Below are 21,618 nucleotides of genomic sequence, written 5' to 3' on the forward strand. Positions count from 1 at the left end.
AATGATGATCATGGTCATACATCGTCGTCACACTGAGCCTAGCCGCCAAGTGTCAACGGCCATTCAAGCTCTCGAGAGATCTCCACTACCTTGTCGCCCGTTGCCATGTTTTACTCAAGCACTTTTTTTAAAAGGCTCTTTGACTAGTCTTGACTTGAGTCTTGGTAACCATGGTAACCTAGACTAGAGACTAGTATAGTAGTCAAGAGTAAGTGACCATGGTGACGACAATGCACAAAGCAGCTCAATGAAATCCGATCACAATCATGCCAGTCCCAGGCTTGGGCGCTGTGCTACCTTAGACCTGTGAACATCGGACTGGACTCCACCTATGCCCTACCCTTTCCCCCATTATCTAATGTTATCTGCTTGAATCCCCTCGTAAAATAACTTTTTGGCATCTATTCTTCATTCGCTTCCTTAGTATTCACGGGGTTGGATTTTACTGAGCAGCATTGCACAGAGTGCTAGTGCGTGATTACCGAATGGAAGCCGCACTTTTGGATGCACACAGAGCAGCGCCGAGGACCGCGCGGCCCTAACATTACGAACACTAGCCTAGGCGTCAAACTAACTTGAACGCGGCGCTGGCTACTGTCAAGACAAGAGCACACGATAGATCCATTGCCCGGATTTCATGGAGCCACACACCATAACAAACATAAGGCATATGATAAGCACCGCACGTGAGCTGTTAGCGTATCAACACCGGTGCACCTGACACAAAGTTTGTGACAAACGTCGAAAGAGTGAGAAGTCGAAAAGCCTTCACACCTCCACTCCAGTTTAGTTGTACATCACCTCCTTTCTCCTCCGAACCTGCGAACACCTCGCATCATCTCTGTAATCTAAGTTCTTGCTTCATCAAGTTCCTACAATTGTTGTAGCCAGCAGGCAACACACACCTACCACTGCGGCATTTTCCCCGCGCCTCTTGTGATTCTGGCGACTCGACCGAGGCGAAACCGCCATGGAGTCAGGACAGCATCTCATCATCCATTTCAGGTCATTCATTGTTTGGCTGCGTCTTGCTGCTGGCTCTTTCACTGAATTGCAATGTTTGTAACGGAGGTCAACACGCTTCGCCGGCTGAGCATGGAGTTGGAGAGGAGCAAGCATATCCCCGTCCTCCTGGGCGGCCAGTTCAGGCTGGGTACATGGACCCAAGCGCACCCATCCAAGAGCGTGTCACTGACCTGCTGTCCAAGATGACGACCGAGGAGAAAATTGCCCAACTGGCCGCTATCTACCTGATGGGTGACATTGGGTAAGGAAGGCCAACCAGCGTTCTTGTCTTTGTGTGTACTTCAGGTAGGTCTGCTGACATATAATGTGCATGACGGTTCACTATTGAAGGTCTGGAACTTGTGGAAGTAACTTACTGGCAATGGTCGTAACTCGCGGGCAGGGAGCTTTGGCTTAGATAGCCAAAGCCTGTTCCTCCATGGAACTCCAGGCTGGAAGCGACGCCATGTTTGGAGTTGATATGCTGTACTGTACATATGTATGCGGCATTTACACATTTGAGTCTGGGAAGACCACAATGTGTGTCATTGGCATAGTAGACGAGTCTAAGACCATGTTTGAGCAGCAAGAGGCACCTGGTTGAAGTCCTATATCTGGGAGCGGTTTGGCCAGTCGTGCTGCTTCTGCCCACAGTCAGCTGTGACTTGTGCAAGTTGTGGCCACTGGCACAATGCCGGGTATATGGATGTGACTGATGGGGCTCTCGGCAATTGTGCCAGTAGTTGCGAGACCTGCCCCCTAACCTCCACCATTAGGCGCTGCTGCATCTGCTATTGGGTTATTCCAGGTGTTAGCAGCCACTGTGCGTTCCCTTGGGGAACGGAGACAAACATTGCCAGGCTTTTTCCACGATGCCCTGTAGGTGGGCCTTAGGCACTTCCTCAGTGAAGCATTGTATAATACTGCTTACAGATCACTGTAATTTTATCATGGGTTTCGAGGTGAGGAAAATGTTGAACGGTCTCTGCTGGGACGACGGCTATACCATAGCCAATAGTTTTACAGCTTTGCTAGACTATAGCAAAAGGTCCCATGTTTGAGTCCTGGTGCCGATTATTGTCCATTTTTCCTTCGTTTTTTTCCCCCAGTTCAACTCCCTCAAACCACAAAAACAGCAGGCAAAGTGGGTTTGTCAAAGACCATAATTGAGATACGAGAGGTACCTGGTTCAAGTCCTGCCTGGGAGCGGTTTTTCCAGCCGTGCTGCTACCCACAGTCAACTGGGAACTTGTGGCCAGGCACAAGGGGTACATGGATGCGGCTAATGGGGTCTTTCTCGGCACTTGTGCCAGTGGTTGTGAGACTTATCCACTCACCCCCACCGTTAGGCGCTGCATCTGCCGCTAGGGTTTACTGGGTGTTAGCGGCCGTCGTGAGTTCCCTTTGGGAACGGACACGATAATTTACTTTTTTTAACTCCCTCAAGCTAAAGAACACATCAATATTCTGCTATTACTATCATCGTTGTTGCAGTGAAGAGTACTCCAAAACAGGACTTGGCTGGACGGTGTTTCCTGGCTCAGCACAGAAGCGCAATGACATGCAGAGCAAGATCATGCAAAGGTCAGAACACTGAGGGGGGACATCACAGGCTAGTTGTACGCATGCTGAATGTGCCATCTTTCCAAGCATGCCGAGTGTGCCATCTTTCCAAGCATGCCGAGTGTGCCATCTTTCCAAGCATGTTGCAACGTGCTTCATCAAAACTACTTTCTTTCCACATTTGAATGTTACGAGAGCAATGGAGAGGATCAATGCTGGAGGTATGTTTGTTGCAGAAGTAAGGCCGGTGAGGATGCATGCAGTTGCTTTGTAAGTAGGAAGGTGTTTGAGCTGACAGGCTTGTTTTCATCACTCTGCGCAACACTGAGGACTGTTTTAGTGTAGATTTTGGCAACATTCCGGCATTTCACCATCATCGGGTCAGTGTCGAAGCTGTGCAAAGGAGCAACTGAATATACGGCCAGCTTTTCAGAGCAGGAAGCGTGTGCCAATGTGTCGTGCATGTCAACGTGCTGTGAATTGTAATGAAATTTGGTGTCAGAGCTGAACTATAAATCCAATAGGTACATGATATGATTACAAACAAAATACTGTAGCACTGTGTGCTCCCTTGATCATCATCCACACTGTATTCTGGTTGAGGTAGCTGGGGCGGTACAACTTTTTAGGGAGAACTTTGACAGCGTTTCACGTTTATCGGCAAGGCAGAGATAAACTATGAAATATATTCTGATCATATTCATACTTGCCGAGCAGGGCACTGCAGGTGTGGAAGCATGAAACACCCGGGTTGCAATGACTATCTCTGCTGTATGTGGGTATGTGTGCCTGGGTCACGCGACATGCAGCTCAAGGTTGCACTTGCCCCTTGCCTTCACCGAGGAGTCACTTCACAGTTCTGTTGAAGGCGGCACGGTATTCCCCACACCTGTACTGCAAGGTAGGACAGGATCGCGGAGTACTTGCAGTTAAACATGATGCAGCAGTGCAATGTTGTGTATGCACACCCTGGGAGTCAAGCTGCCACCTTGCTTCAGTGACCGCATGTAGTGTTGTGAGGCTGATCGATTACCCTCTTACCGCCTAGGAGCTGCTTTCACACCTTGATCCTGGAGGGTGGTGGCGTTTCTTCAGATGCGGAAAAGTCAATCCGACTGTCTTTACCGCCATACGAACCGTGATTCCATTTATTCTTTGGATCTGAACGTGCTGAATGTGTAGTGGTCATTGAAAATATGTGACAAAAATGATCATTTCTTGGCCGTAGCACCGGGATTTCAGGTAGTCCCGTCAAATGGGATATTTCACCAGAAATGAATATCATTGACGGAAACCCTGCTTTGTGCAAAATGGGGGTCAACTTTTATTGAAATAAGGTCTGGCCATAGTCCGACCATGGCCCCACTAAGGTCCGACCATGGCCTGGCAGGGACGGACTGGGTGCTATGGCTCTGCACATCATACATTCCAACCACTGGTTATTTTATTATTTTAAGTGAAAGATGCTGCTTGTGATGCTTATGATTCACCGTAATGCCGTCCTTTCGTGGCTGCTGCACTGTGTACTGGCTATTATCATGCAGGTTGCACCTGGAACACTTCACTGGTCACCATGATAGCCTCTAGCATAGCACTGGAGGCAAGCAGTGTGGGTGTGGACATAGGGCTCACACCAGTACTGAACATGTTCACTGATCCCAGGTCAGTACAACAACTGCATGTACAATGCTGCTCAATGAAATCCGACGCCACGTGTCAAGTGCTTGCCAGGCACTGTGCAGCCCTATATATGTGAACGACTGCGCTGGGCACTGGTGCACGGTGCAAACTTGACTCGCGCAATCAGATTTCATTGAGGAGCACTGTATGGATCACTAGATGGACTCTACCACAGACATCCTATTTTGTGCACGGCTTGTAATACATGTTTTTTTTTATTAAGTTGAAGTTCAGAAGGAAATAATACTATACTCAAATTAACCCGATTATTCGAAGTAATCTCTCAAAAGTGACTTCGTCTATTCCAGCCGTTTCTTTAGCGGAAACCATGTACGTTGGAAGGTGACATTTGCTGGCATGATGTCTCCTCGAACAAAGACATGATGCAAAAAGAAACTGCCCCTCAAATAGAGGAAGACTGGCACCAACACTTAAAAAGCATATTGCGTTCTTGTCTCCGAGGAAACTGTCTACTTATCATATGGGTCTCTGTTAGGCGATCCTGAGCAAGTGCATGAGCCTACCAAAAGGACAATGTCTTTGCCTCGCCGGTGTGTTTGTGCACAATGTGCTTTGAAACACTCAAGGGAGAGGGAGAGGAGAGGGTGATGAACTGTTTAGAAGCCGTGGAAACCCACCATCAGAAATTAGTTTCCGAAATCATTCCGACTACTGACTACTGACTAGGTGTTATAGAGAGACTGGGTCCTATTGATGATGAGAACAGCAATGCAGTGCCAACATTGACAATGCAGTAGATAGTCACGCAGCCAGTGTTAATCTACTACCTGAATACAATTTCCATCCAATTCCCGAGTCCAGCTAGTCCGACCAGAGGTCTCGGAGTCAGCACCGGATGCGCGTACCAGGAAGGGGTGAGGGCGGGTTGAGGGGGAGAGGAATGTAGTACTAAAATCGCACCATAAAGTAGAAAATCAAATACAGGTGTAAGGCGTGTGTACAGTGTTATGGTTCTTAGTTGATCTTAGTTGCTGTCTATGGCCCACAGCCGGTCCTTCTGGCGAAGGTGCTTCCAGGCAGCTGCCTTGAAGGCAGGCATACTCTTCAACGGTAATTCTTGCCGGAAGAGAGTAGGAGGGTAGGCAGTACCGTTCACCGATGAGGCGGTGAATGGGAAAGATCTCCTGATGCAATCTGGAGCACCTGGTGGAAGTGGGTTGATGAGTTGGTGCTTATGGACTGGCACATGCTGACTGCGTGTTCCTGGGGTATGAACCCTGGGGGCAGGTTTGTACTGAAGTACTTCAAACTAGCGGAAATATGGCTTGGTGTAGCATACCTGCCAAGCATCCCGATTTTCGGGATTATCCCGCAACTTTGGGTGAACTCCCGCGATCCCGAAATTCCTGTCGATTATCCCGGAAATCACTGTCACACGAAGCAAAATCTTGATCTTGTTCTTGGAGCACTTCCAGTTCAAGTGACTGTGTCTAGCTGTCCTTGTTGATTCTGTACCGCCATAGCTGTAGAACCAGTGGATTTTCTAGTACTCCTACCATGAACAATCTCCAAACCTCTTTGAGTCTCGAACATGTGGAAAATGCTATGTACATGCATATATCATCACCCGGTGTCATAAAATTTAATGTTGGTGTCATCATTTAAAAGTTGAAAACGGAATTTTGGAAAAAAAAGTATGGTATATCCCGAAAAATCAAGGCAAATCCACTGATTTTGCCCTGGTGATCCAGAAAGAGCACTCTCAGTACTTGACAGGTGTGGTGTAGACTAGCTTGTTGAATGTGGAAGCATGCTTGTGGTGACTCTCTGGCATTCTGTGTTGGCAATTAGATTTGGTCGACACTCTGAAGGCTTCTCTGAGAACCCAACCTTGTCGGCAGCATACGCCAAGGCCGCGGTTGCAGGATACCAAGGTGAGAACACAGGTCCTACTGGTCGACAGTAAAATTACACAGTGGCGGATCCAAGGGGGGGGGGGGTGGGGGTTCGAAGGTTCTGCAAAGCAGAGCGGCAGTAGGGCGGCACAACGCAGAAAAGTGTATGAAGAATGCAAAGCAATGTAAAAAGAAGGTGCGGTGGATAATATAGGAACACAAAGCAATGCAAGAGAAAAATTGAACGCAATGGCGGAGGTGGATAAAATGAACGCAATGGTGAAGGTGAATAAAATGTGAATTGTGAAATGTGAATTGTGAAAGAAGGTGAGACTGTCCAAAGGAAGATGTGGTTATAAGCTTATTTCAGTACTATTAAAGGAGTACCTCATCAGACCATTGGAGTCTAGAATGGTGGAGCAGTCTCTTATCAGTATAATTTTTGTGTGCAGGTGAAAACAACTAGGGGTGTAAAAAGAAGCAGCCGGGTAGGTGTGATTCTCAGACATGTTGAGGTGACTAGCCAGGCTTTTCGTCTTTTACCAGGCGATAAATGGTGCCTGGCCCAAAATGGTGTCAAGTTTGTGTTTAATCCACAAGGTTTTTTACACCTTACTTAGATCGGTTAGACCTGGATGATATGGGAGTATGAGTGGCGGTGTGGTGTTGTTTTTTAGAGCGAGTGGGTCGTTTGCGATGAGTAGAGGATATGGCTGCGTTAACTACTGACGTGGAGTAGCCACGTTCGATTAGTTTAGCTGCTAGAGAGGAGCGAGTACCTAAAGAGGTGGTTCATAGATCCTCTATCCGCTCTGATCATATCCCCAGGTGCCATTGCCTTCCAAGTATGGGAGGGGTGGGATGATCTGGGAGAGATATATTGGAATTTGTTTGTTTGTTTAAGGTTAATTTTGGATTCAATTATGTAAAAATGAATACAGGTTGGAATGTCAAACTATTAGAATGCATGTAAAGTGAAGTCCACGTCCCGACCGGTTTCGCTGTCTATAGCTCGTCAGGGGACGCTTAAAAAGAAAGCCGTGGACTAAAAATTAGAAATGTGAGTACTTTTACATTGGCGGCCTCAGCACAAGTCCATACACTCACGCATTTTCGCTAGCACAAGTCTAGGTCCTCTGCCGAACCAAAACCAACCCAAAAACCCACTATGTTCCAAACATAGGGTTTTGTAGTTGTCAGTTGTTATGCCAACAGTAGTGGAGCTTTTATCCGCTCTACACACCACAAGATTGGTGTTACGAAGAGTTAGGAGGGCTTTTAGTTCAGGTGGTGTGAGATTGTTATTTCTGGGTTTGGGTTTGTAGTTTTGTAGAGTAGTGCCAGGGTGCATACTAAACTCAATAAGTTCGATAGGAATAGGGTTGAGCGGTGGTGTCCAATTAGATTTGGCAAAATTCTAGAATATTGATTTTTAGCGCGTGGCTGATCCATGAAGTATGCATGGACGTGTAGATTACGCAGAAATCTAGGGACATTATCTGCCCAGGATTTGTGTGGGAGAGTGTTAGTGCGAGGAACGAATTTAAGATCGAGATTAGGATGTCGCGGGCGGTGTCAGAGATTTCAATGTCCCCGATCATCGTGACCTGTGTGGTGTTTTTAGATTCGTTGAAAATTAGTTCTGCTGCACTTTTTTTCAATCTCTGGCATTACTCTACAAAACTACAAACCCAAACCCACAAATAACAATCTCACACCACCTGAACTAAAAGCCCTCCTAACTCTTCGTAACACCAATCTTGTGGTGTGTAGAGCGGATAAAAGCTCCACTACTGTTGGCATAACAACTGACAACTACAAAACCCTATGTTTGGAACATAGTGGGTTTTTGGGTTGGTTTTGGTTCGGCAGAGGACCTAGACTTGTGCTGGCGAAAATGCGTGAGTGTATGTATGGACTTGTGCTGAGGCCGCCAATGTAAAAGTACTCACCTTTTTAATTTTTAGTCCACGGCTTTCTTTTTAAGCGTCCCCTGATGAGCTATAGACAGCGAAACCGGTCGGGACATGGACTTCACTTTACATGCATTCTAATAGTTTGACATCCCAACCTGTATTCATTTTTAAATAATTGAATCCAAAATTAACCTTAAACGAACAAACAAATTCCAATATATCTCTCCCGGATCATCCCACCCATCCCATACTTGGAAGGCAATGGCACCTGGGGAGATGATCAGAGCGGATAGAGGATCTATGAACGAAGCCACCTCTTTTGGTACTCGTTCCTCTCTAGCAGCTAAACTAATCGAACGTGGCTACTCCACGTCAGTAGTTAACGCAGCCATATCCTCTACTCATCGCAAACGACCCACTCGCTCTAAAAAACAACACCACACCGCCACTCATACTCCCATATCATCCAGGTCTAACCGATCTAAGTAAGGTGTAAAAAACCTTGTGGATGAAACACAAACTTGACACCATTTTGGGCCAGGCACCATTTATCGCCTGGTAAAAGACGAAAAGCCTGGCTAGTCACCTCAACATGTCTGAGAATCACACCTACCCGGCTGCTTCTTTTTACACCCCTAGTTGTTTTCACCTACACACAAACATTCTACTGATAGGAGACTGCTCCACCATTCTAGACTCCATTGGTCTGAGGTACTCCTTTAATAGTACTGAAATAAGCTTATAACCACGTCTTCCTTTGGACAGTCTCACCTTCTTTCACAATTCACATTATATCCACCTTCACCATTGCGTTCATTTTATCCACCTCCGCCGTTGCGTTCAATTTTTCTCTTGCATTGCTTTGTGTTCCTATATTATCCACCGCACCTTCTTTTTACATTGCTTTGCATTCTTCATACACTTTTCTGCGTTGTGCCGCCCTACTGCCGCTCTACTTTGCAGAACCTTCGAACCCCCTAAAATTCACAAATGTACTATTGGAAACCATGCGCATGTACATGTATCAGCTATTGAGTTTTGGGAAAACTGCCCCCCCCCCTGTAGAGATCTCTGGATTTGCCCCTGCTACAGGTGAAGGTGAATGAAGAGGGCTTGGCACGCAAAGCTAGCGACTTCCGGTACTTTCTACCGCGCATAAGAATTCAAGTTCTTCCAAGCACGCCATAATTATAATTATGATGTCATGATGATGGGCATCATGCTTCAGAGTAGAATTCTTGAACAGAAATGGTCAGATTTGGAATTGTTCTGCCCTGTGTCCGGAAAAGAAGGTCATGTGTGTTCTCCATCATTGCCATGCCTGCCTACATCTTGTGTGTTACTTATCCAGTGGGGTGCAGACAGGCATAATGGGATGCGGGTCTAAGACCATGATTAGAAAATAGAGGGCAGCACGCTCAAGTCCTGCTTGGAAGCGGAAGGATTATTTTCCAGCCGTGCTGCGACCCACAGTTAACACTTTTGGTGGGTCTGATCTACTCGCCTCCCACCACTTCAGGAGCTGCATCTGCGCCTTAGATCTTTGCAGGGTGATGGCATTCCTACGGTTACGAAAAACTGGGCCTGTAGCAGAGTCTCACGCGAACCGCGAATGATTTTACATCATTTTAGTGGAATGTAGTTTGATACTTGTGTGTACTTTAGAGAGGGCTGGATATCCGGCCAACACTTTTTCTGCTTCCAACATTAATATTTATTTTCTTTGTTGCCGACCACTATAGGTGACAACGGCACGGGACCTTTGTCATACTTGGATCATAGCAAACATTTCGTGTCACTGGCCAAGCACTATGCTGCGTATGGAAACGCGGCCGGCGGGCAAAACGCCGGGCCGTCTCATTTCGACATGCAAACACTGTTTGATATCTATCTCAAGGTACAGAAACTCCTAGCAAAGCAGTAGGCAAGTTGGCACGCATTATGAATGGACATCTATTGCCTCTTGAGTATACGGAGGCTCGCAACAAGGATGATGTCATCGCTGGTAATGTAAAGCAGAAATCGAAGCCGAAAGTATAGGTATTGCTGTTTTGTGTTGTATGATTCTTCAGTGACCCATATTTGGAATTATATGATTCTTCAGTGACCCATATGTGGAATTATATGATTCTTCAGTGACCCATATGTGGAATTATATGATTCTTCAGTGACCCATATGTGGAATTATATGATTCTTCAGTGACCCATATGTGGAATTATATGATTCTTCAGTGACCCATATGTGGAATTATATGATTCTTCAGTGACCCATGTGTGGAATTATATAATTCTTCAGTGACCCATATGTGGAATTATATGATTCTTCACTGACCCATATGTGGAATTCACAGTGGTGTTATACTCTCTTGTGTTTCCGATGTTCATTTGTGTGTTGTCTCTCAGCCATGGCAAGCATTTGCCATGCATGGTGGCAGAGGAGCGATGGCCAGCCATCAAACTGTGAATCATTTACCATGCCATGGCAACCCGTATTTGGTCAATTCCATCTTAAGAGAAACATTTGGGTTCGGTAAGTACTAGACAGTAAACAATGACACAGTGTATGCTTGCGTGTGATGAGCCTTGCTATTCTTGCCTGACTGAACCTGACTAAGACTAAGCCGGGCTAGGCAGTACAGTAGAGGCAGTTTGTGTGAGAAAGTAGAATGCCGGTCACGGTCAAACCATGACTTGTGCATATACATGCATCTGGTGCCATGTTACCTTGTAGATAATAATTGTAGATATTATGCATCATGCCATTCATGTGCTTTAGCTGTGCGAGGCATTGCACTGCCACATATGGATACAAATCCATACGGTGTATTTCGTTAACTAGTAGTGTGCGCATGTGCATGCGTGTGTGTGTGTGTGTATGTGTGAAAAAATAGGGAGTCACTGGCCAGAAAAAGCCACTTCAATCAACTGTGTGGTGGATACCAGGCTAAAATTAGTGGCGGTCAATTCATCAGCCCTGCAAGCTGTTGAATGGTGTAATCCCAGCAAAAGTTGCTATGTCTAACATAGCTGTTCGCTTTCATCGCTTCCGTGATGGGCATGTCTGAGTTTGAGTCTGAGTGTGTGTGTGTGTGTGTGTGTGTGTGTGTGTGTGTGTGTGTGTGTGTGTGTGTGTGTGTGTGTGTGTGTGTGATGTGTTTATGGTGTGTTTGCTGGCTGCAGGTAATGGCAGTATTACGAGTGATTGCAACGACATATCCGTCCTTGCACAGTACCGAATTGCAGCCAATGCTACGCAAGCGGCCGCAAAGGTAGTAAACGGATGGCCACGGTTGGCCCATATGTTGTAGTCTTTGGACGCTGAGTCAACCGGTCTTGGTCCGAGAATGCTACGATGTAGCGTTCGTTTGGCTCTTATTTCCAATCGAGCATGGTTGAATAAGCGGTCACGTGTTCATGCATACACCAGTCACCTGGTCACTGTGCCTGAAGGGTACAACAAACAGCCTGTTTGGGCGCGATCCTGTCACTCGAGTTGAACTCGAGTTGAACCTTGGTGTGAAAGTTGTAGCCTGCAGGCACGGTGACCAGGTGACTAGTGTACGCATGAGCACGTGACCGCTTATTCAACCAAGTTCACTGCCTTCTCGGATCAAGACAAGTCGACTCGGCGTCCAAAAGAATAACATATGGGCCAATCGCTGTCATCCATGCTTTTATAAGAATTAAATGGCGCTTTTAGTGACATTTTGCATACAAATCCCCATCTAGTAGGGCGCAGTCACCCAGTTTCGGTGGAAGTTGTGAGTTTGATTGGGCATAAAGGAGGAAGGGAGCGTCTCAGCTTCCTTGGACCAAGACCATTCGACTCTGCACCGCGAAGACTACAACTGGTGAAATTATGATTTTAGGCTTAACTTCCCCTTTAAAGAAATATGTGTTTTCAACGGTTTGTTCAGGGTCTCCAAGGTGGCGTTGACATAGACTCGATGTGTGGCCATGATCCATCACTGCATAGCTACAATAGACTGGGGGATGCCCTCAGTGATGGGCTCATCACGGTATCCGATATCGACACTGCTGCAGGACATATTCTCGCAGGGAAATTTGGTGAGTCCATGAATGTTGATTTGATCGCTGCTTGTGTGTGCACTCGCTCACATATGTTTGTGTGTGTGTGTGTGTTTGTGTGTGTGTGTGTGTGTGTGTGTGTGTGTGTGTGTGTGCACGCCCACACATGTGTGTGTGTGTGTGTGTGTGTGTGTGTGCGTGTCTGTTGCTGGAGCAGTGTCAACCAGCCCAACGAAATGTTCCTTATCAGATGCAATGATCGTCAAATGTGATTGGAAACTTGCGGCTGCCAAATATACAACTATCTGAAGTCCAAGACCCTTGGCTGTGAATGCTGCTTAACTCTGCTCTCCTTCTTGTCCAACGTGTTGTGTTGTTGCGCAGCTCTGCGGTTGTTTGATGAACCACTGGTCAATGACACAGCTCCCTCTGTTCTCAACACGCCGGAACACCAGATGCTGGCGTACGAGGCAGCACTCCAGGGCATGACCATTGCCAAATATCCCACTGGACAATGGCCGCCGATTGCATCAACCGGTGATGCGTACATTGCCGTTTTGGGGCCCAATGGCGGGTGCCCGGATGAAGAGAGCTCATTTGAGATAGGTGAACTGGCTGGCGTCAACTTAGAGCATGGAGCAGAGTATGCACAGTCTGTATCCTCTCCATCACGCTCATCTTCAGCTGCCTCGCACTGCGATGCCCAAACCAACATGGCCGGCCCCAACAGCCAGTACGGCGACGTCGACATTAAGACAGTGGCCACGTATCTGAAGGAGAAAGTCAACGGCTCGACGGGGCGTGTGGCCTACTCTAGAGGCTGCGAGATTGGCAACTCGAGCACGGCGGACTTGGAGAAGGCACTTCAATTGGCTGCAAACGCTACTCACGTTGTGGTGGTGAGTACAGTGAAGCTTTAGAATATCCTGGATATATAATCATATAACACACTATTCTAAAGGATAAAAGCGGGCCCCATACGGTTCGTATGGCCACAAGACCGAGACTCTATACCTACCGGTTTATGGCTTCAGTCAGGAACACTGTTTTCCATACAGTGTGTCCTTGTGACAAGCTGTCATCGTAAAACAGGTTTCAAGGGCTATAGACGTATAAAGTACGGTTTTGAGGATCCTGCATAAAATGGTGTAGCAGTCATTTGACCTTGGATACTCGTATGCATTAGCTTGGGACGGAGTTTGCATCTTGGTGGTACGTTGCACATTGGCTTGACTGCACTGTGTGTAACGTCTCTTCTACACGATGTTCCTCCGTACGCATAAACGTCATAGCTTTGTATGTTAGTTCAGGAGTAAAACATTGTTGCATATCAGCATTGGTGAAACAAGGCTAGAGCCATCACAAATATAACACATCTCCCCGACACAGTCCCTTGGTACGGGTACGAGCATGGTATTGTTGTTTGTTGTTGTTTGTATTCTTCATTTAGAGTGGGAAGTCCAAAACAGGCCCTAGCCTAATAACAATGGTCCACTAGTATAGTGAGGGAATGCTGTATATCTGTGCATAGGGATCAGTGAGTGTAACAGCAACTAGTAGGGAAAGAAAAAGAGAGAAGAAAAACAACTCAAAACAGGAGTTGCGACTTGCATAGGAAGAAAATAATGGAAAGAGCAGTGCATACAGCATTTGTAAAGAGGCTGTTAGATATTGCATACGTCTTCACTCTGTACATTGTCTCTGATTTGACAGCTGCACTTTCGATGCATTTCTAGTATTTATTGCTACTGTGTGTTACCGTCGGACAACACTACGATTTATTGTTACATGTACGTTTTATGTCAAGTCAACCCTGTTCCCATTTGTTTTCTAGTTCTATACTTACTGCCATGACTTGTCCCGTTTATGGTTATACAGTCTTCTTCTTCTCCCGTTGTATTGCTTTCGTTTACCGGAGACTTCTACGGTATGTCTCTATTCGCCTCAACGCTGTCCTTATCCTGACACTAGCATTTTCTGCGTCGCGTACGGCTGGTGGGAATATCTACCCCAGCCGTCGTGATGTAGACGCTTCCTCACCATTACTTCTTAGAGGACAGTCACGAGTTCGAGTATCTCTGATACTAATGATAATGATTCTTACTGAAGTATGAGGAGAATTGTTTCCGAGTGGAAAGACACTGAGTGTCTATGTGTAATAACTAAATGAGCTCAACGAAGAGCCAAAACGTCCTTTAGGATTCTACTACTACTAGTACGGGCAGAACCAGAGTAGGATCTCTAAAAGAGGCTTATTTATTTACTACCAACTTTGCAGTACATGTACATGTACATGTACATGTATGTGTTATTGCATAGTCGATTGCTGCTGATGTTGCATGCTCTCCTATTCGTTCAGGTGGTCGGAGATTCTCTAATGTCCTATGGCGAATGGCATGATCGTGACTCGCTGGACCTTCCTGGTGGCCAGCTGAAACTCATCGAACAAGTGAAGAATGTAACCAAGGCAAAAATCATTCTTGTCGTGACGAGCGGGGGACCGGTGACGTTCGGTGACAAGTAAGGACAGACCGAGGAAACGTTTAGAAACTTTACTTTTTGAACTTACCATCCATTCGTCTAAAACTGTTCCACTGGCTTTTGAAAGCCTGATTTGCTTTGTCATGTATACCTGGCAGGGTTTTTAACTTCTTATCCTTTGATGTTTCCAGTACTAGTGTCCTAACAAACCGATAGCATTAAAAAATGTTACTGCAGTGTACAGAAAAAAGGGGAAACAAAAACAAAAGCAAAACCGTGAAAATCATCCCAATGGCCGTTTAGGTGATACGTGAGCTGTTCCCCAGAGTGGTATGCACTGCAACCGGCATAGGTGTGTTGGCTGCCTGCCGCTGAGGCGCTTGCATACATTAATGCTGTACGATACATGTGTTTGCCTTGCCTGTCCTGTTCCTTGCTTCTTTGCGCGCCGTGTGTAGGAATGCAGTACTGGACATGGCTGACTACGTGTTGATTGCGTGGAGGTCGGGGCAGATGGGTGGTGTTGCAATTGGTGACGCTATTCTTGGCCACGCTGAACCAACGGGACGATTGGCACAGGGATGGCCAAGGAATGTGGGACAGGTACGCCCATATTGGACGAGTATTCTTCTTCAGTGAAACTAGGGGTGAAAGTTGGCACTGAGATCCCGAGTTCGAGTACTCTGATTTTCTCTGATCGAATATTCGAGTATTCGAGTATTCTTCATCTCCTAAAAATTGCACACCAAGGGCCTTAAAATCACATGATACAACCCTGATTGAACCGAGTGGCAGTCATTTTTCTCGGGTATAGTGGTTGGTGGGTCATTTGGGCTCTCTCTACTCGTGAACAAATGTTCACCACACCGTCTGCACATCAATATCTGCCGACTGCTGCTCTGAAACCGCAGATTTCTGTGGTAAATGCATGTACCATGTATGAACGAGTACTCTGATTTATTCCGAGTACGATTATTTTTGAAAAAACCGAGCGAGTACTCGAGTATTCGGTATAATTGTTTCACCCCTAAGTGAAACCATTGCAATTGTCTGCTGCAGCACTGGACAACAACATGGCAGTCGGATCCACTGAAGAACAATTCAATGCTTTTCTTTTCTTTCCAGCTGCTCATAAGATGAATGCGCATTGGATGGTGTGATGTACTGCACAGGTGAATGGGGCATCAAGTCCTTGGCTACAGCAGATTCGTGGTAAATGGGTAGCCAATGCACGCGGACAAACGGTAGACCCAGACGGACGACGCTATGACGACTACAAGGGAAGTCTGTCCACTCCTCTCTTCCCGTTTGGCTATGGCTTGTCATTGTCTGAGTTCAAGTTTGACGCACTCAAGGCCACCAAGACAGGAGATGAGAAAGCTCCACTAATGGTGAGTAACATCACAGTCATGTGTGCGTTGCGTGTGTTGTACTTCAAAAGTATGTGTGTGTGTGTGTGTGTGTGTGTGTGTGTGTGTGTGTGTGTGTGTGTGTGTGTGTGTGTGTGTGTGTGTGTGTGTGTGTGCGTGTTGTTTTGTGCTCCTTGGGAGCAGGTTACACTTTCTGAGCTCCGTGTTCTTGGCTTTCTCCCAAGTTTTCTGCCTGCCCAGGGCGACTCTGGCGTAGCCAGAGTCGACCCTGGAGCACCCTCGCACACTGCCAAGGTAGTGCTGCATGATTGGAGCGCGGAATCGCGATGTAGCTTGCAGGACAATTTACTTCGATATTGTCACTGCTGCGTCGGCCGTGGTCCACCACTCGCAGTGGAGTAGCTGTCCCTCGAGTGCTGTGAAGAATCCAAGCTCGAAGAATGCAGTGGTGGGAATTGCGGATTGGCTGGTGGAGTGCTGGAACAACTCGTTGTTTTCAGTGGAGTGGACGAGCGAGTGCGGAGAGGAAGGTCCCAATGGCGGAATGGTGGGAATTGAAACTTCAATCTTTCGTCGTCATGAGTGCACTGGTCAAGCGTTGTGGAAGTCTGTCGGATTTGTGAGGCCTTGCCCTGCCGCTTACATCGTCAACGTGGAAGAACTGCTAGTGGAGTCCTGGTGGGATTTCGGATGCCCACACTCCTTTTGCTTGGTGGATTCTTTCGTGGACAGTGTTTTTTCGTGACGTGAAATTTTGAATTTTTTTTCCTTCCTGTTCATTTTCAGTCGTTGTCACTGTAGCTGTCAGGTTGTTGTTACAGTATAGCAGCCGTCTGTTCTGCTCCATTGTTTCATCTGTTTTGCCAGTTCTGCTAGCTGATCCTCTTTATTTGCCACTGCCCCTCATAGTGCTCATGCTTGGGTGGAGGGCGGCGTGACCCGTTTAGGGTAGCTGTATCATAGTAGTAGTAGTAGTAGTAGTAGTAGTAGTAGTAGTAGTGGTGTGTGTGTGTGTGTGCGTGTTGTGTGTGTTGTATGTGCGTGTGTGTGTGTGTGTGTGGTGTGTGTGTGGGGGGGGGGGGGTTAAACTTGACTGATCTAAAGTATGTTAACACCAGCTGTAGTCTGCTTCTAGCATGTGGATGCTTCAATGGAGGCTCAATACCAGTAAGACTGTCCATCTCCACCAAACGTTTTCACACTTCCTCAACCTCAACCTCAACCGGTGGTAGCTCTCTCATACACTGATAGGGTAAGAAGAACCTGCCACTGCAAAGGTCAAGTCTGCCACTGCAAAGGTCAAGTCTGCCACTGCAAAGGTCAAGTCTGCCACTGCAAAGGTCAAGTCTGCCACTGCAAAGGTCAAGTCTGCCACTGCAAAGGTCAAGTCTGCCACTGCAAAGGTCAAGTCTGCCACTGCAAAGGTCAAGTATGCCACTGCAAAGGTCAAGTATGCCACTGCAAAGGTCAAGTATGCCACTGCAAAGGTCAAGTCTGCAACTGCAAAGGTCAAGTCTGCAACTGCAAAGGTCAAGTCTGCAACTGCAAAGGTCAAGTCTGCCACTGCAAAGGTCAAGTCTGCCACTGCAAAGGTCAAGTCTGCCGCGCGTACAATGCCACAATGCAGCAATGCCATTGGTGTTATCACTCCACGTTTCATGCTTGTAACGCAATCAGCAGGAAAACACGGTGCGTGGTGTTGATCATGCTATCATGCCACCGAGCAAGGCATCAGCATTATACTTCACTTTGAAGTTTAGTTTAGTGTTCTAGTGTTATATTGCCAGCCATGCTCTCCAAGCACAGTTGCGCTTGGTGAAATCCGCCCCGAAGTGCAAAGCTGGCGCCCTGGACTACCGTATTTTTTTTCGTATTTTCCCTTTCGAACTTAGCAGCCACATGAGTACTAACTTTCGGCGGTGGTACTATCTTTCGGGGAGTACTTTTTTATGGGGGTAAATGGCACGCAGTGGGAAGCCTGCGCAACTCTAGTGTCCGTGCATATGGTGTATGTACTGTACGGTGTCTGTACATGTAGGACGGGTACGGACTTACTATCTTTCGGGGGGAACTGTCTTTCGGGGTGATAACCTCGGCAGTGGAAAGTGTATTTTTATAAGGGGTACTAAGTCATTGGGGAGAACTAACTTACGGGGAAATACGGTAGTTCCGATCACATCATTGTACTGGAGTATGTGTACCTGAGTACGTCCAGCCTAGCCGCATTCATGCCACTTTCCTGTTCCAGGGCGTCAAGGAAGGGCGTGCTAGTTCGAGTTGAGGGCACCAAATACGCTCTCTGGGTTGGATTTCACCGAGCACAACTGCAAGTGTGCTATGTAGAAGTTGAGCTTGTCATGTGAGGGAGTCGTAAAATACCGACTCCCTGGTCATGATAAGTAAGTAATAGTTAGTACTTGACTCAGACCAAGAGTACATAACCCCAAGAGTGTGCAACTCCAGCTATGGGGTCTGCCACGGCAGAACTTGACATCACGTGATGAACCCGTACACATTATTTGCACTCTGTGCATGATAGATACTGGGTTGTACGCAGCCCAGCTTTGGGTACAACTCTCTTGTGATCACTTTGCACTGTTTGCCAGTATAACCTTTTGAACCATGTCACGTGATGTGAAGTTCTGTCGTCGCAGCACAGCATAGAGGTTGTGCAGGCAGTTGCACACTCTTGGGGGTTATGTACTCTTGCTCAGACTGATAGCCATGGCTGAATGCCATGGGTGGAAGAGCGCAACACTTCACGGTGCAATCCCGCCCCGTGACAATCGTCTGCTCTCCCTGTGTTTGCAGGTTGCCGTTGACATCACGAATACCGGCGACCGCGACGCTACACAGGTAGTTCAGTTTTACGTTCAAGATCCAGTGTTGCCATGGGTACCGTACTGGAAGCGTTTGATTGCGTTCGACAAAGTCTTCCTCAAGAAAGGTGAGCTAATTCTTGTGAACATGGGAAAGGAGCTTGTGCGCAACTGAACAGGAACTCTAAAGTACAATGTAACCTAAAACATGTGTATTTGTCGGGCATGGTCCTTTAATTGGGTGTAAAGACTGCCCCTACTATTCTGACCGCGGGAGCAGGGTTTGTTTCAATAAGCTTGAAATAATTATATTGCTTGTAGTGAAGGCGGCTGCGCTCACGTGCTTCTCTCTCTCTCCCTCTCCCCACCCCCGCGTCACGTTGAGGATGCAGCAACTACCTATCATGTGCCAGTACAGTCATGTAGATAACAGTTACAAACAAACTAAACACCGTAAGTATTTGATCTTGATCCGGCTTTCCAGTACTCTCTGATAAGACTGACCCATTGCGTATCTTTTTCCTACTCAAATCTATTGTTGTTGTATACACGCAAGTTATCACCGGTGTGTCCATGTTTGTACCAGGAGTGGTAAGTCCACTCCCTGGTTTGTACACAACTACTGTATGTTTTCTAGGCATCGAATAACAAACTGTGTGTGTGTGTGCACGTGTGTGTGCACGTGTGTGTGTGTGTGTATGTGTGTGTGTGTGCACGTGTGTGTGTGTGTGTGTGTGTGTGTGTGTGTGGGTGGTGTGTGCACGTGCATGTGTGTCTGTGTATGACATGAACCCCGTTGTTTATATCATACTTTTGTACAGGCGAGAAGCGGACAGTTAGTCGTGCAGTGGACTGGCTGGACTTGTCTCTACACGACACACACTTAGAGCAGAGAATCATGCCTGGCGTGTACACTGTCAGGGTGGGAGACTGTAGCAATACTGATGTTCTCACTACCACCATCACATTTTAATACTACACACATGCCTGGGTCACTGAAAAAATGCGATGAATTACACAGTAACGTGCTGCTGCAGTGCAAGTAACAGTTAGTTGTCCAAGTGGAGTGCAGGGAGTAGTAAAATACCGATATTTTACTACACTCAGACCTCGCTTATCCAGTCCCTTTTTATCCGGATCCCTCGCCGTCCGGAAGAAAATCGTTGGTTACCGATTTACAGCATATGTCATGCATGCATACATACAGTATGTGTGTTCGATTATCCGGTTCCCGCGCCAATCCGGATATTTTTTTGTGGAAAACGGATGTGTGTGGTTAAGAGAGGTCTGAGTGCACTCCCTAGGCCCTGGTACATGGTAGAGTGCATGCAAGCCACACACAGGTAATCTAGCTAGTACTTCACTTTTTCATTCTCAGTCTGGTTGTGTGTTTCTGAACATTCAAGCGATGCCAACGCGGACCCCACGAATATTATTATTCTTGTTGTAAAAAAAAATAGCACCGGTTCGCATACAGGGCGGGTCAGGAGCCGCCTTTCCGCTGCCGTGGGACGCCACACGGAGCTCTTGTTTTTGCTTGAGGAAGGAGAAATAAGCCGGCCAATTCTATCCGAGAAGAACATCTAAGATTTCTAGTCTTGTAACTAGTACATTTGACACCCTTAGCAAAAAACGTTATGTTGTAACGGTATTATCGTAAGGGGGAAAATAACGTGATTTGGGTTCGACCTTTAGCAAGATGCACGCTATTTTTAGTACGCTGTTGCCACGAGAGTAGCTTTGATTTCGCGCGGTACAACCATTTTTGTCACCATATACGCGATACAAGGTGAAATGCGTACGGACTATGCAATATTTGGCCAAAACACGCACCGTTGGTCACAACGATAAATCAGCCCCCATAACGTTTATACGCTGCAGCTTCAACGCTATTTGGGTGATCAAGGTACGAGTACCGTAAAAAATAGCGTTACCGTTGTTTGCTATTAAAGAATGTCTATGGTACTCCTTCTCACGTAGGTTGTTGTTGTTTCTTTATTTTACTTCACCATATGAACAGGCAAGACTGCCTTCTCACCGGGGCTGTTGGCCCACGGCTCTCACAATATGATGAAAATGTTTAAAATGTGTATGAAGAAGAAAGGAACGGAAAAGAAGATGAAATGAAAGGAAAGAAAACAGTAGGTATTAATTTTATGAAGGGGGGGGGGGTATGAAATGGGTATTATCATAGTTGATGAGAGAAGTATTATATACAATATTCTTGTTCTACAGACTATTAAATTTTAGTACGGGCATTTCATGAGAGTCATGCATGGGCAAGGCAGGATTTGGACTAGGATAGAGGACAAGAACATAATTGATGAGCATCTGTTCAGGCAGAATCTGTGAAGAAGACATAGTAGGCACAACATCGGAGAGCTAGTTGACGAGGGAGATGAGGTCATAGCCAGACAGCAATGCTTGAAACGTGTGGCGTACGTCGCAAGCGCGAATATCAGCAGGGAGAGAGTTCCATGTGGTACTGCCAACAAAGGCGATAGAGCTACGGCCTGAGGGACCAGGTAGGAACGGCACTCTGAGCAGCTGGCTGACCTGACCACGCGTGACACAACTTCTGTCCACATCCGTGGCAATGAGGGAGTAGTAGGATTGGAACAGTGAGCTGGCTCTGCCATGAAGGCAGCGGAAGACGAAGAGAAGCAGACGTTGCACGTACAGCTGGTGGAGCTGAGGCATTGATAGTCTGGCAAATAGGGGAGCAGTGGGTATGTGCACTGTGATAAAAAAACCTCTAATGGAAATAAATTCAAATAATTATAGGGCCTAGTTGTTATGGTGATCATTCACCAGACTTAGCTGCTGCAACAGTTCTCACCATTCAACGGATGTTATCTCTCTCCAGTTTCTCCACCATTTAAAGTTTTGTTTAATGATG

At 46.7% G+C, this 21,618-nt stretch overlaps 1 protein-coding gene across 2 annotated transcripts; it reads left to right on the forward strand.

Moving 5' to 3' along the window:
- Window positions 1-762: 762 nt before the first annotated feature.
- On the forward strand, window positions 763-19,765 carry LOC135822390 (beta-xylosidase-like). 2 transcript variants are annotated; one of them, XM_065335144.1, is made up of 15 exons: window positions 763-1,267; window positions 2,500-2,589; window positions 3,378-3,469; window positions 4,113-4,230; window positions 6,061-6,143; window positions 9,763-9,917; window positions 10,424-10,550; window positions 11,201-11,289; window positions 11,938-12,088; window positions 12,434-12,948; window positions 14,409-14,569; window positions 14,989-15,133; window positions 15,703-15,921; window positions 18,712-18,847; window positions 19,541-19,765. In XM_065335144.1, the coding sequence occupies exons 1-15, from the start codon at window positions 1,158-1,160 to the stop codon at window positions 19,690-19,692; spliced, it is 2,343 nt and encodes a 780-aa protein (XP_065191216.1). In that variant the 5' UTR covers window positions 763-1,157; the 3' UTR covers window positions 19,693-19,765. The 2 variants fall into 2 exon arrangements, with proteins under 2 accessions (XP_065191216.1, XP_065191217.1); XM_065335145.1 differs by lacking the exon at window positions 3,378-3,469 and having other exon boundaries at window positions 765-1,267.
- Window positions 19,766-21,618: the final 1,853 nt, after the last annotated feature.

The sequence above is a fragment of the Sycon ciliatum genome, chromosome 8 (genome assembly GCF_964019385.1).
Source record: "Sycon ciliatum chromosome 8, ocSycCili1.1, whole genome shotgun sequence".
NCBI lineage: Eukaryota > Metazoa > Porifera > Calcarea > Leucosolenida > Sycettidae > Sycon > Sycon ciliatum.

Bases quoted from the DNA above. Each gene is read 5' to 3' on its own strand.
- LOC135822390 (XM_065335144.1), top strand. From the start codon at position 1,158: ATGGACCCAAGCGCACCCATCCAAGAGCGTGTCACTGACCTGCTGTCC. The intron at 11,290-11,937 runs GTAGTAAACGGA...CGGTTTGTTCAG, and splicing joins CTACGCAAGCGGCCGCAAAG to GGTCTCCAAGGTGGCGTTGA. The intron at 12,089-12,433 runs GTGAGTCCATGA...GTTGTTGCGCAG, and splicing joins TATTCTCGCAGGGAAATTTG to CTCTGCGGTTGTTTGATGAA.